This window comes from Taeniopygia guttata, chromosome 37, assembly GCF_048771995.1.
Source record: "Taeniopygia guttata chromosome 37, bTaeGut7.mat, whole genome shotgun sequence".
NCBI classification, from domain to species: Eukaryota; Metazoa; Chordata; class Aves; order Passeriformes; family Estrildidae; genus Taeniopygia; species Taeniopygia guttata.
Genome location: NC_133062.1, coordinates 4,949,284 through 4,969,698, shown reverse-complemented (window position 1 = coordinate 4,969,698; position 20,415 = coordinate 4,949,284). Strand labels below are relative to the sequence as shown.

General features: G+C 58.2%; 1 protein-coding gene and 1 pseudogene across 1 annotated transcript in view; one reads left to right on the top strand and one right to left on the bottom strand.

Annotated features, from left to right (window-relative positions):
• The window catches only part of LOC140681562 (uncharacterized), a 422,013-nt gene that overhangs the window by 79,421 nt on the left and 322,177 nt on the right, over positions 1 to 20,415 (top strand). Inside the window, 1 exon segment of the mRNA XM_072921494.1 lies at positions 7,057 to 7,647. Coding sequence (XP_072777595.1) covers positions 7,057 to 7,647 — 591 coding nt within the window.
• The window catches only part of LOC140681565 (uncharacterized), a 97,621-nt pseudogene that overhangs the window by 37,563 nt on the left and 39,643 nt on the right, over positions 1 to 20,415 (bottom strand).

The following is a 20,415-nucleotide window of genomic DNA, read 5'->3' as shown; positions in this document are numbered from 1 at the left end:
AATATGCACCCTCCTTTTGTATAACAGCCGATATTCATGGCTCTGTTAAGCCTTTGTTCTTCTCCTCGAAGTTTGGGAATTTAGCGGGACTTTGAGTAGCTGTCTGGGTCAATTTTTAACATTTATTGGAACTGAGGGTTTCTCCCGTAGCTTCCTTATCTACAAGTGCCTGGCCCTATCTCCAGGCAGATTCAGTCCTTGACTCTGTTTTGTTCTTCCCGGGTCCTCTTTGGTTTTGGGATTATTCTCGGTGCCCTCATTCCGTGTCCTTTTGTAGCCGTTTGTGGATCAGGAGGCCTGGCTGCCACCTGCATCCCCTGGCTCAGCTGCTGGATGAGCTGCACTGCCAAGGTGTGGAGCATGGTAAAAAGATGAGAGTTGCTGCGGCACAGAAGAGGAGAAGCAGCACTCGTTTAACCCCTGGTGTGCCGGGGAGCCACGAAAGCGTGTCCCATTCCCATCCTTTCCATGTTTGGACCAATACATAAACTTCTCTCCTATTTCCTTTGTTATCTTTTTCACCACTTTACCTTTGTCATCTCTTTGCCAACAGCAGTTTGGGCCATTTGTTTTTCCACAAACTCCAGTTTTTTCTGCTCACAGATAATCTGATCCCATCCCCATGTGAAATGTTGTGTTCATCATTTCAGGAAGGTCAGGAGCTGGAGCTGTCTGGGTGCTTCTTCTTTTGAGGGCAGCTTGTAATCTAATGATGCCATTGAAATGATAAATGAGTTCTCTGTCTCCTGATATGAATTGGTTTGGGTTCCCAGCGGCTGGCCCATGGTGTTGTAGGGTCTGTTCTGGTGGCCCTTCATCTTTTCCCCATTTCTGGGTGCTCCCTCAAGCTGGGGCTGCATGAATGACTGCATTTTTCTAAATACAGCATCAAATACTTGAATTCCAACTAATTTCCCTGAACTTGTTCTAGCAAAAGCCCCAGTGCTCTGATACACCCTGTACAGCACAGACAGTGGCAGCAGATGTTGGAGTGGGCAGGGGGATTAACCTCCCCCCCTTATTTTAGTGAAGTTTTCACAACATTCTCCATTTGCTGTTTCCCTTTGCAGCCTCAGCCATTTCTGTTTCAGAGTCAGATCCTCACCATGGGCTCTGCCTTCAGCCGTGCAGATTCCATCTGTGCCAGCAAGCAGAGCTTGGGGTGAGGGGCAGAGGGAATCAGCCAATTCCTGCCCCAGGCAAGAAGAGCCAGGTACATTGTCCCCACTCTGCCCCAGCAGTGTCAATTTGCATTTCTAAAGCTCCTCCTCGGGTGCCTGGAATGCAGCTTCTCTTCCAGAGCAGCTTCAGCAGCCTCACATGTGCCCCCCTAAAACCTGCTGCTTTTTTTTTCCCCTTCAAATCCTCTGTTTAATGTTTATGAGTTAAAAGGGCACCTTTAAATCTCTTCTAGTTTTGCAAAATGCAGCCTAAAGGTGAATGTCAAAAAACCCTGACCAAAATTTTGGCATCGCTAAAAGCGAAACAAAAACACACAAAAAAGTTCCAAGGCCATTAATTTTTTTCTCGTTCTTCTCAGAGTAAAAACTCATTCTCACATCCCTGACCAAACCTAACCAGCGACATAGAAGTAGGATTATTTTAAAAAATATTCTCATGCTATATACTTTGCACTGAAGCTGCAGGAAAACGAAAAACTCCACCAATATGTTTAGTGTTAGAGTAAAGGCATTTCTTGACTTTGGCCAGGATGTGCAACAGAAATCATTCCATCCCCACATAGCCCGGGTGTGCAGAGAAAACCATTGCATGACACATGGGTTTTACTCGATTTTTCCCTAATTTAATACAGTCTAAAGCAATCTAAATCCACTGGTTTAATGTTCTGTAGTTTCAAGTTGTGCAGATTTCTTTGCTTCAGCTGTTAATGAGGTGGGAAGTGCTGGATTTCCTTCTCAGCCTTTTGCAGACCAGGTGTCTGCAGCCCTGGCAGTGTCTGGGGTAGGTGTTGGTTGCTGTTTGCTGCTGGGGTTGAAGGTTTGCTGCTGGGTGTTATCTTTGTGGGTATCTTTTGGGCCATTCCCAGTGTGTTGAGATGTTAAACTCATCTCCATTGAGTGGTGTAACATCCCTTAACAAATTCTTTAACATTTCTTCCCCCAAGGCCAAGGCAAAGCAAGCCTGAGTAGAGAAATCAAAGGTTAACAATGTTAAAGTCTGTGAGCTGGTGTATTTTCCATCAATGCCATGGCAGGCAGGGCAGTGTGTGAGTGTTAGTGAGAGCCAGAGTGGAATTGTCCCGTGCTCTTGCCCAGCAGCTGTGGCAGGGCAGGCCCAGAGAGCGCTGAAGCTGCAGCAGTGGCAGCAAGGGCTGTCCCCGGTGGCTGGAGCTGCCAAAGGAGGGTGGCCAGGCCGAGGATTTCAGCAGAGGATGTGTGGGCCGATGTCCTGCTTGGATGTTGGCAACAGCAAAGTGCCAAGGCAGGCTCTGTGCCAGCCCAGCTTCCTGGGGGAGAGATTGCACCAGAGACAGGATTCTGGCCACAGACTGCTTTAAATGTGCGTCCCTTATCTCCACCCTGCACTAGGTGGAGAATTCCCAGGGTAAGGAATTCGCAAGATTAATACCCGGGGAGAGAATTCAATATGTGCCCTGGGTCTGGCTCTTCTTCTTACCCAAGCCAATGGCAAAAGCCGTACCCATGGCATCTTGGTTTCTATCCCCAGCTTCCAAAGGTGTTTCTTTCTTTCCCCTTTCATTCTTTGTACCCAGCCTGAGCTCTGGGGGTGCCAGGGGTTCTGGAGATCCCATTGTATTCCTAAAGCTGCCATAACCTCCTGGAGGATCTTTCCTGGAAAATGAGTTCTGCTGTCTGTGTCTGTTGCTTCCACAATACCTTTTATTGGAGTAATGTCTTTTAGAAATACCTTAATAAGTGATCCAGTGGCTGCTGAGCAATCAGAATTGCTTTTGCCCCCCTGTTAGGTGAGATGGTGTCACCAGAAGATATTGAAGCCTTCCTGCTCAGGGCATTTCAGTTCCAGGCTCTTACAAGCACACACAGCTGTGCCGGTTGAGCTGACCATGGGGGTAACCTGGGCTTTGTCTGATTCCCTTTCCTCAATAACAGCCTGTCTTGGGATTCTTTTCCCTTCTGCTGCCCTTGAAGAGCCATCCACAAAGACATTTTCTGCCTCAGGCCAGGCAATGTCTCCTGAATCTCCCCCAGGCTGGGTCTGGAGCTGTGTCACTTGAATGCAGTGCTGGGTTTCTTCCCAGCCCCTCTGGGGGCTGTTCAAACAGGAGGCTGGGTTAAACCCTTCCCCTGTCCTCAGTTCTGAATCCTCCTGTGCCACTGAACAAGTTTCACACTGTAATAACCGAGCACTGCTCATCCATTGCGAGGCTCTTTTGGTTATCAAAGCTTGAACTTGATGGCAGACTGGAACAGTTGGAGATCCTGTTGTCATCAGGTTTTGGGCCTCGGTTCCTGTTGAAGCTGTGGCTGAAAAATTCTGCAGACAATGAGGCCACTGTGGCCACTGGGTGAAACTTGTTGGCCCAGGAATTCCTTTGGCATGGCCCTGTTGAACATTTACCTACAATTCCAATTTCTTTTCTAAATCTGGAAGAGCCACAGCTGAGGCATCAATATTTTTGGTTGTTCATTTTCTCAGGTTTTGCTCTCTTTCTCCTGTCCATACCACCGCATGGAGGCTGTCTGGGGTTAAAAAGTCCAGACATTTGACACAAAGGTACAGCAGCAATAGCCTCTGTATCACCTTTTACAATATTACAATGCCATCATCAAATTCCTTCCTAGATAATTACAATCACAGTAGGAAGAGAAAAAAATTAGTTTAGTTCAAATTAACCTCCCACAGCTCCTAATTGAACAAATGACACCACCTCAGCTTTCCCAGTTATTCCCTTAATAATGAAAACACTCCTTTACAATGTTCCCCCCTTAGGTGTAAGATTCAGAGTGGATGGAGAGGCCCCTGTGTCCATCAGGAGAGGCCTCCTCTTGATGCAGACCCAGCCTGGATGTTCTCCAGGGCTGCAGTGTGGTGGGTCCCCGGTGGGATGGGAGCTCAGAGAGCCCTGACAATCCATGTCCATGCAGGGGTGGACTCGCTCCTCCTGAGGGTGCTGCTGTCTGTGCTTGCAGTGTCCTTGTGGGCTGCAGCTGGAGCCCTGACTCCTTCCCAGGGGCTGTTTGGGTGGGCTCTGCCCTGGCCAGGAGGGCAATGCCTCTGCCAGGTGCTTGTGGCCGACGCCATCCCCTGGGTGCTGGGGCCCCCTTGGGCCCTGGGGTTGGTCCCTCAGGGGCTGTGGGAACTCTGCCATGGCCTTTGCCTTCAGCTTGGCCTTTTGCTCATCCCTTCTTGCCTTCAGCTGCTGTGCCTTTGTGCCCAAGTGCTGCAGGGCCTTCTTCTGCCACTCCTGCAGCCCCGGTCACTGCCTGTGGGTGCTCATCCTCTGAGAGCTGCTGAGCTTTCTGCAAAATCTTTCCTTTCTGCAGGGACCCAAACCAAATCCTTAACAGAAAATCCTGAACCTTCCATGTGCACTCTGCATTTCCCAGATGTTGCTTTGTTTTGCTCCTTGTGCTCAGGGTCCCCTGCACAGCCCGTGTGGCAGAGCCGGTGCCTGTCCTGCCGCAGTGTCCAAAGGCGGCCCCCCCGGCGGGCAGGGCCGGCAGCTCCCCGGGGCCGGGCAGCGGCCGGGGCGTCCCGCAGCCTCCTGGGGGCCGGGGGCCACTGCCGGCCCTGCCCGGGGCTGGTGGGCTCAGGCAGCGCCCGGCGCTGAGCCCCGGCTGCCCCACAGCCCCGGCCCGGCCCCACAGCTCCCCACAGGCCCCCAGCCCTGCTCCCGGTCCCGCACCTCTGCGCCCGCTGCTGCCGCTGCCCACCACAGAGAAACCCCTGACATCCTGACCTCCTGCTTTTCCTCTCCTGGGAATTCAAAGTATCAGCTGGCAAATTGTCAGGATAAGACCATGCTGAAAAAAATCTCAGTCCTCTGTATTGTTCTCTTCCTCCTCTTTTCCATCATTCTTTTTCTTACCACACACATTCCTCCTGCTGCTTCTTGCCTGAACCATATTGCTGCACACTCCCCTTCACCCAATCTCTTCCCAGCACACCAACACCATCCATCCCCTGTTGTCCAAATCCCTTCTCCCCTTCCCTTATTGCCCTCCCTGGGTGTCCATGTCCTTAATTACCTCTGGGGGAATGTGCAAACTACCTCAGCATTCTCCCAAGGGACCCTTCAGAGACATTTTGGGATCATCCTCCCTTTGGCCAGGAGCCCTCCCTGGCTTTCCCTTTTCTCCCCTCCATGGGTGCCCTGCCATGTTCACTCCCCGAAGATCCCAGGGCACTCACTGATGAGATTTTCAGTGCTCTCTCCCTGCTGACTCTTCACAGACCCCCCTGATGTGTCACTCATCTGTCTCCTGGTCACTCCCGGGTCCCAAATCAATCCCTGGTGCCGCTGCCAGCCAAGGGAGCCGATCACCCAAAGTGGGTGAGGCACCTTCAGCTGCACTCCCTGCCCCAGGGTGTGCGGAAAAATTGACATCACCAGAGGATTCTGTCCACAAAGCAGACAGAGGAGTCCTGTGAAACTAATTTCATTTCTAAAAATGGGAGAGGCCATGGGACATTCCCCATGGGATCTCTCCAATTGTTGGAGGACACAGCCTCCTTTTCATCCTAATTCTCCTGGCCACATCTCCCTCTGATTTCCCCTTTGGCTGAAGTACTTGAGAGCTACAGACTTCCTAATCCACCTACTACATACTCCCTTAATATGCTCCCTGCTTTTTTATAGCAAATGATATTCATGGGTCTGTTAAGTCTTTGTTGTTCTTCTGGAAGTTCATAAATAGAGCAGGGCCTTGGCTGAGCAGCAGTCTGTGTCATCAATTAATAACATTTTCTGAAACCGATTCCTTCTCCTGTCACTCCCTTGTGTACATCTCCCTGGCCCTCTGAGCCTTCCCCAACTGGACTCCCCCCCTCGGCCCCATCGCCCCCCGAGGGGAATTTGGGGAGGTGGGAGTGGGGCAGCGCCAAGGCCGGGCCCCCCCGCGCTGTCCTGGCGGGAGCGGCTGCAGTGGGGACCGAGTGCGGGCGGGAGCGGCCGAGAGCCCGGCGCTGCCCCAGCCCGACCTGCCCCAGCTCCATCCCTGCCCCTCGGCTGGGATGCTGTGGGTCTGGGGGGAAGAGGGAGCCGGCAGTGGGTGCTGGGCCTGGGGGCAGGAGGAGAAGGGAAGGAGAAGCAGGCTTGAGGAACAAAATGGTCAAACGATGCAGGTGGCAGGAGAAGGTGGGATTGTGCAGGAGAAGGAGGAATAGCAGGAGGAAAAGGAGTGTGAGGAAGGGTAGAGACACAAGACGAGGAGGAGGAGGAGGAGGAGGAGGATGAGCAGAAGGAGGAAGCAGCAGAAGGTTCCACCCCTCCCTGTGTCTGCAGCCTCTCCCAGCCCCAGGAGCGTTTCTCCCCCCACATGCAGCAGGTTACTGTGGAGGGGGATCCAGGCTTTTCACAGGGTGAATCTTGGTGTTTCTGAGCTTTCGTGGGCTAAATGTTGGTGCTTTGGTTTTTATGTGGCAGCTGAATCTTTATGTTTTGGAGGAGGATTTTGCTGACTTGTGATGTTTGCGGAGTTTTTTGATCTGTATCTTAAAGTTTGTGCGATTTTTGGGCTAAATCTTGGTGTTTTGGAGGTTCTTACAGACACAAGATTCCTAATGACTTCCTGAGATAAACTGGAGCAAGGAGGGACCTCCAGTCCAAGATGCTCTCCTCTTGTTTTTTTCCCCAAACCAGGATTTTTCATTCCCTGCGTGTGTCTGGATGGAGGAGGAGGAAAAGCCCCGGAGATGCTGCAGGAGGAGGAGCTGCAAACCCAGCCCAGGGAGCTGCGGGGAGGAAAGAGCCCCCCTGAGCCAGGAACGTGGGCGGAGATCCAGCCGGAGCTTGGAGCTGGTGAAGAAGCCTCATGGCAGGGAGAAGCCCCACAAGTGCTTGGAATGTGGGCAGGGTTTCAGCTGGAGCTCCCACCTGATCCGGCACCAGAGGATCCACACCGGGGAGAGGCCCTATGAGTGTCCCCAGTGTGGGAAGAGGTTTCGGACCAGCTCCGATCTCCTCAGACATGAGCAGATTCACACAGAGGAGAGGCCCTTCCGCTGCCCCGACTGCGGGAAGGGCTTCAACCGCAACTCCAACCTCACCGTGCACCGGCGCATCCACACGGGGGAGAGGCCCTACGAGTGTGGGAAGTGTGGGAAGGGTTTCAAAGACAGTACTTGCCTGATCAAGCACCTGGTGATCCACACTGGGGAACGGCCCTATGAGTGCTTGGAATGTGGGAAGAGCTTTGGGCGGAGCTCAGGCCTGAGAACACACCAGCGCATCCACACCAGGGAGAGGCCCTACGAGTGTCCCCAGTGTGGGAAGAGGTTTCTGACCAGCTCCCGTCTCCTCAAACATGAGCGGATTCACACAGAGGAGAGGCCCTTCCGCTGCCCCGACTGCGGGGAGGGCTTCAACCGCAACTCCCACCTCACCGTGCACCGGCGCATCCACACCGGGGAGAGGCCCTACGAGTGTGGGAAGTGTGGGAAGAGCTTCGCACAGAGCTCCACCTTTACCAAACACCAACAGAGGCACCACTAAGGGAAGCCCTGTGAGAGCCCCAAGTGAGGGAAGAGCTTGGAGTGAGGGAAGAGAGTGAGAGAAGAGCTTGGAGTGAGGGAAGAGCTTGGAGTGAGGGAAGAGAGTGAGGAAAGAGCTTGGTGCGCTGCTCCAGCTCCATCCCCCATGGGAGGATCCGGGCTGGATGATCCCCAGTGACCCCCGTTGGGCAGAGCCCTGCTGATCCGTGGTCCTGGTGATCCATGCTGGGTGTGGGGAAGGTGTTGGCTTCTTCTCCTTGTGCTGCTGTGATTTGGGTGGGTTCCCATGGATGGGGGATGGGAGGTGAGTGGGGGGTCCTGGTGCACTGGGGGGGGGGCTCATAGCTCGGGGGTTCCCAGCGATTTTGGGGGCTTGGTGAAGGGGGGAAGCAGTGAATGGGGGGATCCCAGTAAATTGGGGGGGACCCTGATGATAATAGGGGGCCTTGGGAGATAACGGGGGGGGGGGAAGGACCAAACCGTAGGGGATTCCCCTAGTGCTGGTGAAGCCCTTGTGTCCCCCCAGCCCTTGGGGTCCCCCACAGTCCCTGCACTGTTCCTGGGGGTCCCGCGGCTCTGGGGGTGTCAAAGCGGAGGGGATGGAACCTCCGTCATGGATGGGGGCACAAAGGGGGTCCGGGCCCAGTGCTCGGCGGGGTCAGTGCACGAGGGGGGCCTGGTCCCTGTCCCGGTGCACGGGGGTGGCGCTGCCTGGGGGGTCCTGGTGCTTGTGGGGTTCCCAGGGTTCGAGGGGGGTCCAGTCCCTATCCCAGTGCTTGGTGAGGGGGGGGCAGTGCCTGGGGGGCTCCCACTGCTCGGTAACTGGGGGGTGTCAGAATCCAGGACATCCCTCTGGCTGCCCTGGATGGCTCGAGATGCTGGCAGGGGCCTCGGAGACCTTGGCATGGTGTCAAGAACACCGGTGGCTGTGGTTTTAGCTCCTGGAGAAAATTGCCAACTTTGCATGAGGAATTACAAGGCACAAGGGTTTGAGTAGCGTGGTAGGTGAATTAACACAGGGTGGAAAAGTAGAATTTTAACATTTTAAAATATGGGGTTCAATGGGACAAGGTGAAGGGATCTGGGTCTGTCCTGACCTTCTTCTCCTTCTTTTTGCCCTCCATGTCTTGCTGTGATGGTGACACTTTTCTGTTGGTTGAAGGTAGAGACACACTGTCCAACATAAATGATAGATATTGGCACGTTATTGTAAACACAGTCCAGGTAGTTTTTAGCATAGAAGGCAAACAGCGCCCTGAGGGCAGGGAGACTGCCACAGACCGACCTGCTAGACAGAGCTCAGCAGAGCGGACAAAGCTGTTAGAGAAAAGGGAAAATAAATGACCCTGAGAAGCAAAGCTCCGCATCTCGACTCCTTCTCTGCCCGCGCGGGCTGGGAGAAAAGGACTTTTCACAATCTCGGGGTCATCTCAACCCCCAGAAAACCGAGAGGGGATCTCCACTCGTCCCAGTGCCCGGTGAGGGGGGGTCAGTGCTCGAGGGGGGTTCGGGGGCACTGAAGGGGGTGCGGGTGCGGTTTTTGGGGGGTCCCGGCGCCCCCCGGGGAAGGGTCAGTGCTCAGCAGCGGGGGCTGCCTGGGGACCCCCCCGGCCCCCAAATCACAGCCGGGTCTCCTGCAAGGCACTGAGGGGAGGCTCGTTCACCCCCCGCCCCCACCAGCGTCGCCACACGCCTTCCCAAAGTGTCCCCAAGTGCTCCCAAAGTGCCCTCAGAATGTCCCCGAGTCTCTGCCGAGGTGACACCGGCCTGATGACGGCCCAGTGGTGATGTTGCTCTGTGCACAGCAGCCTTGGGATGTCCTCCATGGCTCTTTGGCACCGCTCGGCCACTGCACAGCCACCGTGGCCAGGAGAGGGACAGAAGAAGAGGGTGTTGATGTCCCCAGGTGTCCCCAGCAGGTGTCGCCTGGCCAGGCGGGCACTGGCCTCCCACAGCTGCTCAGCCTCGGCCGCTGTGGCCACCAAGGCCGCACGGAAATTGGGACACCTCCATTTTCCCGTCCAGGGCAGCCTCGATGTCCCTGAGCCGGCGCTGCAGCTCCCGGGGGAACGCGGTGGCTTCGTCACACGCGGCCACCAAGTCCCCCAGCAGCCCCAGGTACAGCTCCAGCCACTGTCCCCTCCCGGTGGCCGCATCCCTGCAGGTGTGGAGCTCGGTGGCTGCCTTGGCCAGCCGGGCCCAGCTGTCCATGAGCCTGTCCAGCAAAAGCCTGGCGCTGCCCAGGGCTCTCACACAGGCCCAGGTGGTCCCTGGGGTGTCCCCGAGGTTGGCCAGGGTCCAGCCCAGGGAGGGGACAGGGCGGTGGCCCAGGGAGGGGACAAGGTAGTAGCGCAGGGCGTCCTGGAGGTGAAAGATCAAGGTTCCCACAGCCACCCACAGGAACTCTGGGGACACGGCCAGCAGAACGTCCCTGTGCGGCCTGGACACGGTGGCCATCAGTTCTCTCAGGGTGGCCACCAGCTCGCCCAGTGTGGCCACCACAGCCACCATCGCCTCCAGCACCTCGTGAGAGGACAGCTGGGGATGGTACACGGGAGGTGTCAGGGGCCTGGTGGCAGTTGTGGCCTCCTACAGTGGCCCCTGTGCCCTCCTGTGGTCCTGTTTGTCCCCTCCCTGGGGGGCTCTGCTGTCCCCTCTGTCCCTTTTGTTGCCCTCTCATCTCCCACTGTCCCCCCCTGTTCCCTCCTACCACCCTCTATCCCCTCCAGCCCCCTGCCACCCCTCTGTCCCCTCTGCCACCCCCGTGTCCCCCCTGTCCCCTCCCGCACCCCCGCCGGGATTGTCGCACCTCGCGGGGCTCCATGGCTGCTGGGGACACTCCGGGGAGGGGACACGGCCGGGGACAGTTGGGGACACGCGGGAACGCGGCGCGGCCGGAGAGGGGAAACAGGAAGAGGTGACGTCATCGCCCCGGCCCTGCCCCACCTTTGGCCGCTTTTGGGGGATCCTGAGGAGATTTTGAGGAGGTCCTTGGTGAGCTTTGGGGGTCCCAGGTGAGCTTTGGAGGAGTCCCAGGTGAGGTTTGGGGGGTCCTAGGTGAGGGTTTGGGGTTTCCCAGGTGAGGTCTGGGGGGTCCCAGGTGAAGTTTGGGGGGTCCCAGGTGAGAATTCCCAAGGATTTGGGGTTTCCCACCTGCCCAGGTGAGGTCTAGGGGTCCTAGGAGAAGTTTGGGGGTCTCAGGTGAGAATTTGGGGGGTTCCAGGTGAGGTTTGGGGGTCCCAGGTGAGGTTTGTGGGGTCCTGAGGAGATTTTGGAGGGGTGCAGGGGAGTTTTAGGAGGTCCCAGGTGAGAATTCCCAAAGATTTGGGGGTTCCCAGGTGAAAGCAGCTCGGGGGGGCTGAGGGGGGAGGGGCTGGGGAGGTTTCGGGGTGTGTCCCATGGGTGGGGGAGGGGCGGTGAGGGAGGGTCCGGGGGAATTTGGGGGGGTGGGAATGGGCAGGCCGAACCCCCAGACACTGACCACGCCCTCTTTAGACCCCGCCCTGTGTTTTGGCCCCTGCCCCTTGCTGCTGGACACGCCCACCGAGCGCCCCGCCCCCTCAGGCCCCACCCCTCCCCGTTCCCAGCTCCGGGTTCTGGCCCCGCCCTCTCCTGAAACCCCACCCCAAATGAGCCTTGGCCCCGGCCCCAGATAGATTTTTATCAATGGAAACCAAAAATCACCACAAATTGACCCAAAAATTCAAACCCAGGGGAGTGGGGGAGCAGGACCACACCTGTGATTTTGGGGGGCTCCAGGTGCGCTTTGTGTGGTCCGAATAAGTTTGGGGGATCCCAGGTGTTCCTGGGTGGCTCCAAGTGGGTATTGGGGGAGTCCTGGTGCGTTTTAGGGGTCCCAGGTGGATTTAGAGGGGAAACCAGGTGAGTTTCAGTGGGGTCCCAGTGAGTTTGGGGGGTGGGTCCAGCTGTCCCTGGGTGGGTCCAGGAGATCCTGGGTGGGTCCAGGTGGTTTTTGGGTAGGCCCAGGTGGTTTTTGGGGGGATCCAGTTGTCCTTGAGGGAAGTTCAGATGTCCCAGGGTTGATCCAGGTGTCCCTGAGGCATTTCCAGGTGGTTTTGGGGGTGTCCCAGGTGTAATTTGGGGGGATCCAGGTGTTCCTTGTGGCTCCTGCTGTGTGTGTCACCTCAGCAGCTGTGATGTTGTGATGTTCCCCCCCTCCCCAGCTGTCTCATCCCCCAGGTACTATGATGTCATACACGTGACATCACCGTGTCCCTGCACAGGTGGCTCTGTCTCCCTGCACCCACCCAGGTGTGACATCACCTGTGTCCAGGGGTCACTCAGGTGTCACTCAGGTGTTACTCAGGTGTGATGTACCTGTGCCCAGGTGTGCCAGGTGTCACTCAGGTGTGCCAGGTGTCCCTCAGGTTTCCCTCAGGTGTGGAATTGTGTTATTATATGTTTTATTATGTATAAGTTCGTTCCATGTACCCCCCCCGCGCTCTGTAGCGACCCCCCGGGTTTTCCCATCTGTCCCCGCGGTTTGCCTTCCGGGGAAAGTGCAGAGTCATTGTGTTTACATCTCAGGCCATCTGTCAGTCACGCGGCGGGGTCGGCAGATGACCTGGGACCCTCCACTGTCCATTCCCCATTGGATGTACCCCTGCACCCCACTGCCCTCAGACCCCCCGTGGCGTTACCCCATTGGCTGCCCCGGGTTTCCCCTGTTCGGTACTTAACCCGCGGCGCTGGGGACGCCCCGGGCTTTTCTCTCGCCCGGCCACTGCGTGCTGCTGCCGCCCTGCTCCCCCGCCGCGGCTTTTCTCTCTGCCGGCCCCCGCGTGCTGCTGCTGCTACCGCCGCTCCAGACGACCCTGCTGCGGCTGCTCCGCTCCGCGACCGCTGCCGCCGCTCCCGCCACGGCACCTGCGTGAGTCGGCCACCGCGCCGCAGCCCCGCGCGCCGCCTCCCCTGGCTTGCGGCCAGCTCCGGAGCACGCCGCCCCGCCCCTGACCGGCAAGGCGGCACAAACAAACTCAAACGCGGCACGCCGCAGTCTTTTCGGTTTTTGCTTTCCCAGCCAAACTGCAATAAACCGGAATTCTGCCTGCGAGAGAAAAGTCTCTCTCCCTTTATTCGCCGCGGGACACGCCTCTGCTCCCAGACCCACGTAGCACCAGCTGACGCCCGCGAGGGCTCGCCGGAAAAGACGGAGACTGCCCGCGCTCCCCTTCCGCCACAGAGCTAGCTGGGACAAAGGGGGGAAAGAGAGCACTACGGCAGTTGTGGCGCCCAATGTGGGGCTTGGGATCTCCAGGCCACGGACTGAGGACCGCTGAGCCCCAAGAGGCTGGTGGATTTACCTTGTGGACGTTACAACACCCTCGCAAGCTGCGGTTCCGTTTTAAGGAGCCAGGGTTTCCAGAGGGCTTGGACCTGCAGCTTTGGCTTGCACCGCTGAAGTTCGGTCCCCCCACGGCGAAAACTTCGCAGCTGGGCTTTTCGTTTCCCCTTCGGACGTCGCTGGACCCGTGGTGAGTTACCGGGGTCCCCTGGGCTGGGTACGCCCTTCTCCTTTTGGGGTGGGTTTCTCTTTCTCCCACAAGGGGGCGATAAGAGCCCACATTTTGTCTCCCGCTGCAGGGAGTGTGTAAGGGCAGGCTACCTAGCTTTCCGATAGAGGTATTTTTTTTCCTTTTGTTATTTTACCAGCCGCGAGGTTCGCGACACACTTTAACATCGACATAATGGGTGCAAAATTGTCTGTGTCGCATGAGAGAATTTACGTTCAAATCCTAGGAATTCTAGTTGGGGGAGGAAAGAGATGTAAAAAGTCAGACGTTAAGCGTTTTGCCCAGTGGCTTTGGCAGTCCTTCCAGGACATCTCGCAGGCAAATTTGTACCAAATTCAATTCTGGGACCGAGTTGAAAAAGAAATTGCTCAAAAGGACGACCAGTCCCTCTCAATTTTCATCCATCTGGCAATCCAATTGAGAAATATTGTCAAAAATAACTGTGAAGGGAAGCCAGAGCCACCCCAGGGCGAATGCATCCCCCGAAGCCCCCCAAATCCCCCAAACTCCCTCTCCTATCCCTCTCTCCCTAGCCCGGGGATTCTCAGACAGGCATCCCGGCAAAACCAGCCGCAGGCAGATTCTGGCCTCTCTGTCAACCCCCAGGTTCCATCACAGGACAATGCTGGCATCGCCCTGCACCCTTCCCCTCCCCAAAGTTGCTCTCTTTGTACAGTCCTGCCCCATAGTAGTAAAGTTGTGAGTTTTAAAACCCCAGATCCCTCTCCACAACCTTTCCCTGACCTTTCCCAAAATAATCCCCTTCCCTGCCCCAGGGCACAAGATGGAGGGGACCGCATGGCATGCCCATCCCCCTCCCTCCGTGCTTTGTCTCCCAACGACCCCTTTCACCCTACAGCCAACCCCTCCCACTCCCGAGACTTCTCCACCCACCCCTCCCCTCCACCCCCTTCTGGCACCTCCCCTAATGAATCATTCAGCAGTCCTCCCTCCGACCCCGCCCCTAGGGGTGAGGTAACACCAGCCACACCCCCTAGCCCTGGTCCTGCCTACGCCCTCCATTCCCATGACCCGCCCTCTGGTTCCCACGCCTCGATTCCCGAGGCGGGGGGGGGGTGCGGGAGGAAGTGGGGGGGAGGGGGGAAGCCGTGACCTGCCGCAATCCCCGCTTGCCTTTTCTGCTGCACCGGTCACCTACACGCCGCGGCAGAGGGGCAGACCCCTTGCACAGTGGGCCCCTATCCCACAGGCTGTGATTAGGGATGTTTGCAAAGCCCAAAAGGAGTTTGGCCGGGAAAGTGAATACTTTAGGGGGCTGTTAAAAGTCACAGTTTCCTCCAATGAGTATGTCCCTGCTGACATGCGCGCTCTGTTTTTGTGCTTGCTTACTCAAGCTGAGTTTTTGGTATGGGAATCCATATGGAGGCGGGAGGTACGAGATGCATTACCCCAGCTTTGGGCAAAAGCCGAGACCTCCTCCGACACCGATGGAGGCATGTTAACCATTGATCATCTGTGCGGGATGGGGGAGTGGGACGTGGCAACAACACAGGCGGAAAAGATTCCAAGAGGGGCACTGGCAGCAACTGCCAAGGTGGCAGAAAAAGCATTTTTTAAGTTAAGACCCAGTGGTCCTGTTGTTAACTGTTTTTCTATTAAGCAGGAGACACAGGAATCTTTCGTTAGTTTCATAGACAGGTTGTACAGGGCAGCTGAAGCACAGGTTCCAGAGGAGGGATTGAGGCACGGCATGGTGAAGCAAATCGCCCTGCAGAACACCAATGAGGCCTGCAGACAGGCAATGCTGAGCCTGCCCCTCGACCCAGAGCCTACGCTCCAGGCAGAGTCTGCAAGGGCCCTTTGTGACACGGTGCAGCATGGTCACCGTGGTATGGAACGGGACAGGGTATCCAAGGGCCCTTTGTGACACGGTGCAGCATGGTCACCGTGGTATGGAACGGGACAGGGTATCCAAGGGCCCTTTGTGACACGGTGCAGCATGGTCACTGTGGAATGGAACGGGACAGGGTATCCAAGGGCGCTTTGTGACAAGGTGCAGCGTGGTCACCGTGGAATGGAACGGGCCAGGGTATCCAAGGGCCCTTTGTGACACGGTGCAGCATGGTCACCGTGGAATGGAATGGGACAGGGTATCCAAGGGCCCTTTGTGACACGCTGCAGCATGGTCACCGTGGAATCGAATGGGACAGGGTATCCAAGGGCGCTTTGTGACATGCTGTGGCATAGGTGTTGGCAGTGACAAGGCCACTCCACAGTGCTCTGTGCACGCGACAAGACAGGATGGAGAGAGCGGTGCTGTGAGGAGCCCTCGCACAGCCACTTGTTCCTTGCTGACCCAGAGCTTTCCCGAGGTATTACTCCTGCAGGTGACCTCATGGCCAGACCAGAACACTTGGTGACCTCTGGCCTTCCCGAGGCATCTCTTCTGCAGCTGCCCTCGAGGTCAGACCGTGGCATTTGCTTTCACTGTCCTTGACAGGAGTCTCCTGTCTTTGTGGCTGGAGCCCCCAAGACCAGAGTGCAGGACTTGCTGTCCTGTAGCCTTGCCCAGACTTCACTCTTGCAGGTGCCCTCAAGGCACGACTGCAGCACTTGCTGACTCGGACCTTTTCCGAGCCACCTTCTCCTGCAAGTAGCCATGAATCCAGGCAGTGACGTAGAGCACAGACCTGCGAGCGTGCCCAAGCTGGCTTGGGGGAAGGAGGAGAAAGAAGGCCCTGGAGCTGCCCCAGCACAGCAGCCTGAAGAGGTGGAGCAGTTCCAGCTACCACAGAAGGGTGAGTGGCAGAGCTGGGCCACAGGGCTGGTGCCTGCAGCCAGCTTGGCCCCATCCCATCCCATCCCATCCCATCCCATCCCATCCCATCCCATCCCATCCCATCCCATCCCATCCCATCCCATCCCATCCCATCCCATCCCATCCCATCCCATCCCATCCCATCCCATCCCATCCCATCCCATCCCATCCCATCCCATCCCATCCCATCCCATCCCATCCCATCCCATCCCATCCCATCCCATCCCATCCCATCCCCTGGGGCCATGCCCATGGACAGGATGGAATAGGTGCCGGGCAGACACCCCACAGCCGTGCTCCATGCCCTGGGGCGTCGCGGGGCTGTCCCTGCCTGGGCAGCGCAGGGCTGGGCTGTGTTCTCCGGCCTCTCCCGCAGCCCCTCAGCTCGGGCTGCGCTCGCTCTTTGCCAGGTGCAGCCGTGCAGTGCACACGAGAGCAGGAACGCACCCGTGGCCGCTTCCGCAGAACAGCGCAGGTACCTGCAGCCATCCCCACCTGGGCCGGGCCTGCTGGCACTGCTCAGCCCAGCACTGTGCTCAGAGCACTCCGTGATACATCCCGGGCTTCTTGCCCTTCTGCTACAGATGGTTTGCAAATTCATGAAGAGGACTCGGGAGGAAGAGAGCAGTGTCACGGGTGCTGTGGTCAGAGTCCAAGACCAAGTGCTGCCCTGCTGGATATGCTTGTGGAGGAGGGTCCTTCCAGCCCAAAGCAAGTGAGCAGCCTGTGGCCTGGGTTTGATCCTCCCAGCAATTGCTTGGCCTCCGAAGCCACGCCTGCTGCTCCCTGGAAGCCTTTGAGGCCATGGCAGTGTGGTGGCAAGGGAAGCACTTCTCTGGGGCAGCTGGGCACATTCCTTCCTCTGGCAGCTTTCCAAGCCTCCCCTGCCTTCTCCAGGTGCCAGCCATGGTGAGGTACATCCTCGTGGCCAATGAGTTTCCTGAGTACAATCTGTACAGGCCCCTTCTGGATCTGACAGAGGCACTGCCCTCTGATGTGGTGATGGCTCTCCTGCGTGTGGCCCCGGTGTGTGACAGGTACGGGGCCCACGTGTCCACAAGGCTCAGCAGCCCTTCACCCTGTACAGCCTGTCCCAGGTGTCTGACAAACAAAGAATTCCAGGGCCCTCTGGCTGCTCCCTTTGCCAGCCCTGGCCCCTGCCAGCCCCCCAGCATGCTGCCATGCTTCCCCCCTGCCCCTCAGGGGCCAGTCCCCACAGGGCTGGGCTGCCTGTGTGCTCCCAGTGAGGGGCAGTGGGCAGAGGCAGGGCTGGCAGAGCAGCTCAGCTCCCCACTGCCGCCCAGGCCATGCTGCTGTGTCCCAGACCCCTCTGAGACAGAGCTCTGACCCCACAGAGCTGCTTTGGCCATGTGGAAGAGCATCATGTGCTCGCCCAGGACTGCAGAGCCGGCCATGCTCGTACTCCTCGATGTGCTGGGGAGCTGGCCAGAGCACAGCACGTGCACCTCCGATGGCGACCACACGGCTGTCCTTGCCCTGGCTGTGAGTTTCTGCCTTTGCTGGCCCCAAGGCCACCTCTCCAGCAGCTCTCCATCCTCCCTCCCCCACGGCGTCTCCCTGTCTCAGGTGCAGGGCTGAAACCTGGCCTTGGGGCAGCTTCAGGGCCACCAGGCCCGGTGCTCCCCCTGCGTCTCTCCGGGCCTCTCCCTCCCGTGCTCGGGCCCTGCCACACCGACACCTCGGCACTGAGCGCTGTCTCGGGCTGCTCTGTCCTTTGCAGGCAACTGTGGTGATGTGGAAGATCCTCCAGCTGCCCTGTGTCCCACATGTAGTCACCATGTATTCCCGCTACCTCTTTGTGCATCTGCTCTTCCAAGTGCTCTTCAGCACCAAAGAGATGCCAGATGCCCTTCCCTTCTGGAAGGGATGTCAGCAGCAACACGGCTTTGCCTCCAACCCCAGCAGGTGCTCCATGCCAGTCCTCCTGTCCCTGCCATGTGCCCAGGGCAGGGGCCAGTGCTCCCGGCGTGACCTGGGCTTTGCTCTGCGCACAGCTTTGCAGAGCAGACCCTGAAGGCCCTGCTCTGCCAACTGCACTATGAGGATCTGGTGGTGGCCATGGAAGACAAACGTGTCTGGGACACGCTGCTCTGTGCTGACACCCACCACTGTGCTGTAGGCGTGCTGGCCAGGTGAGACCCCCCTGCTCCCCAGCTGTCCCCGGCATGTGTGCCCTGTGCCCAAGGTGCCCCACACAGTCCCCCCGTGGCCGTGGGCCAGAAGCCCTTGTCACCAAGGGACGGCCAAGGAGGTTGCAAAAGGCTGGGAGAGGAGCGTGTCCAAGAGCAGCAACCTCCCAGAGGGCTCAGCTGCCCCTTGCAGGGTGGTGGAGAAAGGCCAGACCTCTGTGAGTCAGTCCTGGGAGAGGTTTGCCCCCGCTGGCTCAGGGGTTTGGCTCCTATTTCCTCCTGTCAGAGAAATGCACCGTGCATCCGAAGCTGTGTGTTCTGTGATTGCATTCCAGCTGCTCGGGCTGCTCAGCAAAGACACGCCATGCCGGGATTTGGCTGCCCTGGCGTTCCTTGTGGAGGTGAGCCTGAAGGCCAGCGCTGCCTCGCTCAGCTGCCTCCCGGCTCTCTGCCCTCTCTTGGCCGCAGTGCCTGGGACGGAGCCCGCGCCCTGTGCTGCTGCCTGGGCCCGGCCCTGTGCGGTTCTGGGCTCCTGCTGGCCGGTCCCCTGTCACTGCCCTGTGCCTTTCAGGTCCTCGAGTGCCTGGAATTGAGTGAACGCGGTGCTGACAGAGTCCTGCAAATCTTGTCAAGGCACCTGAGGAGCGAGTGCAAGGAGAGGCGTCACCTGGTGCTCAGGGCCCTTCTGGAGCTCACCAACGATCCCTCCATGGTGAGAAGGGGGAAGGGGCAGAGGCTGCGCTCAGGAATGCAGTCACTTGGGCTTGGCTGGGCTTTGGGCACTGGGCCAGCTGCTCCCAGCTCTCCTGCCTCCCGCTTCAGCTGCCCAAGTGCTTTGGCACAGCCCTTTGGCCTCTAGGCCCTGCAGCAGCAGGATGGCATTTCACAAACTTGTGTTCCTCACAGAGAGAAAAGATGTGGAGCCTGACTGAAAGTCTTGTGGAGCTCCTGTGGGATGTGGATGGAGAGACAGTTAGCATGACAGCCATGCTCCTCAACTTTATCATCTTGGACAAGGACATGCTGATACCCAGCCCCATCACACTGCAGCTGGTTGAGGCGCTCCTGCCACTCCTTGACCACGTAAGGCTCACTGTCCCCAGCCACGGCCACTGGCTGCTGCCCAGACACTTTGTGCCCTGTGGATTTGCAGGCCTGCACCAAGCTGAGCCCCATGCAGCCAATGCTGAGGTCTCTTTTTCTTCCCTTCATACAGGACAATAGCCAAGTGCAGCTGCTCTCCATACTGCTCTTCTGAAGAGTGGTGACACTTCCACAGGAAAAGGAAAATGAATCCCTGAAGACACACGTGCACCAGAGCCTGCTGCCACTCTCCTTCCACTGCCATGATGAGAACCAGCGAGTGGCAGAGGTGAGGACTCGGCAGCTGCTGCTGTTCCCCTGGCAGGGGCTGGGCTGCCTCCTGCCCTGGCACCTCGCAGGCTGCAGCCTCCTCCAGGCCCTGGCACAGGGACGGGTCCTGCGCCCTGGGCTGTGGGGCCATCTCCGCGTCTCTGCTGCTCTCCAGGCTTCTCAGGAAACGCTGCTTTGTGCGGCCGAGTTCCTGAAGAGGAGGGATCTTGAAAAGCTGCTGAAGAACCAGAAGCTGTGGAAGTTCACCGAGTGCCTGGTAAGGAGGGCCCGGAAGCCGCACCCCAGCCTGGAGAAGCCCCCTGAGCGCGGTGCTCGGTGTGCGGGCTGGCAGCTGTGCCCCTGCCCGCTGCTGCAGCCCGAGGCCGCGCGGGCTCTGCTCCAGGCTCCTGCGTCCCGAGCCGGGTGCCCATGGAGCCCCGGCCCAGCGGGGCTGCGGGGCCAACCCTTCCCTCCTGCCGCTCTCTGCAGCTGGCAGAGGACAGCAGCAGCGTGGCCGAGCACCTGCGCCGGGCCCTGCCCTACCTGCAGAGCCCACAGGAGCCCCAGCGAGAGGCGGCCGTCAGGTTCATGGGTGAGCCACGAGCCGGGCCAGGAGGGCGTGTGGGCACAGGGCTGGCAGCGCCGCTGGCAGGGAGCTGTGCCGCTGGGCCTGACAGGCTCTGTGTTCCCAGGGATGGCCGGGAGGAGCTTGAGGGGACAGCAGGAAGAGCTCCAGCTGATCCTCAATCGTGAGACAGGGCAGTGGGCTGACAGCGGGGGCTGCTGGGGCGAGCTGCAAGCCCTGCCCCAGCTGCGGAGAGCTCTGCTCTCCTAGGTAGAGCACACAGAGATTTCAGGGACACCTGGGGGATGCGTGGCCAGCAGCTTCGGGCTGATCCCCTTGGTCCCTGATCCCTCCCGGCCATGGCAAGAGCCGGCTGGG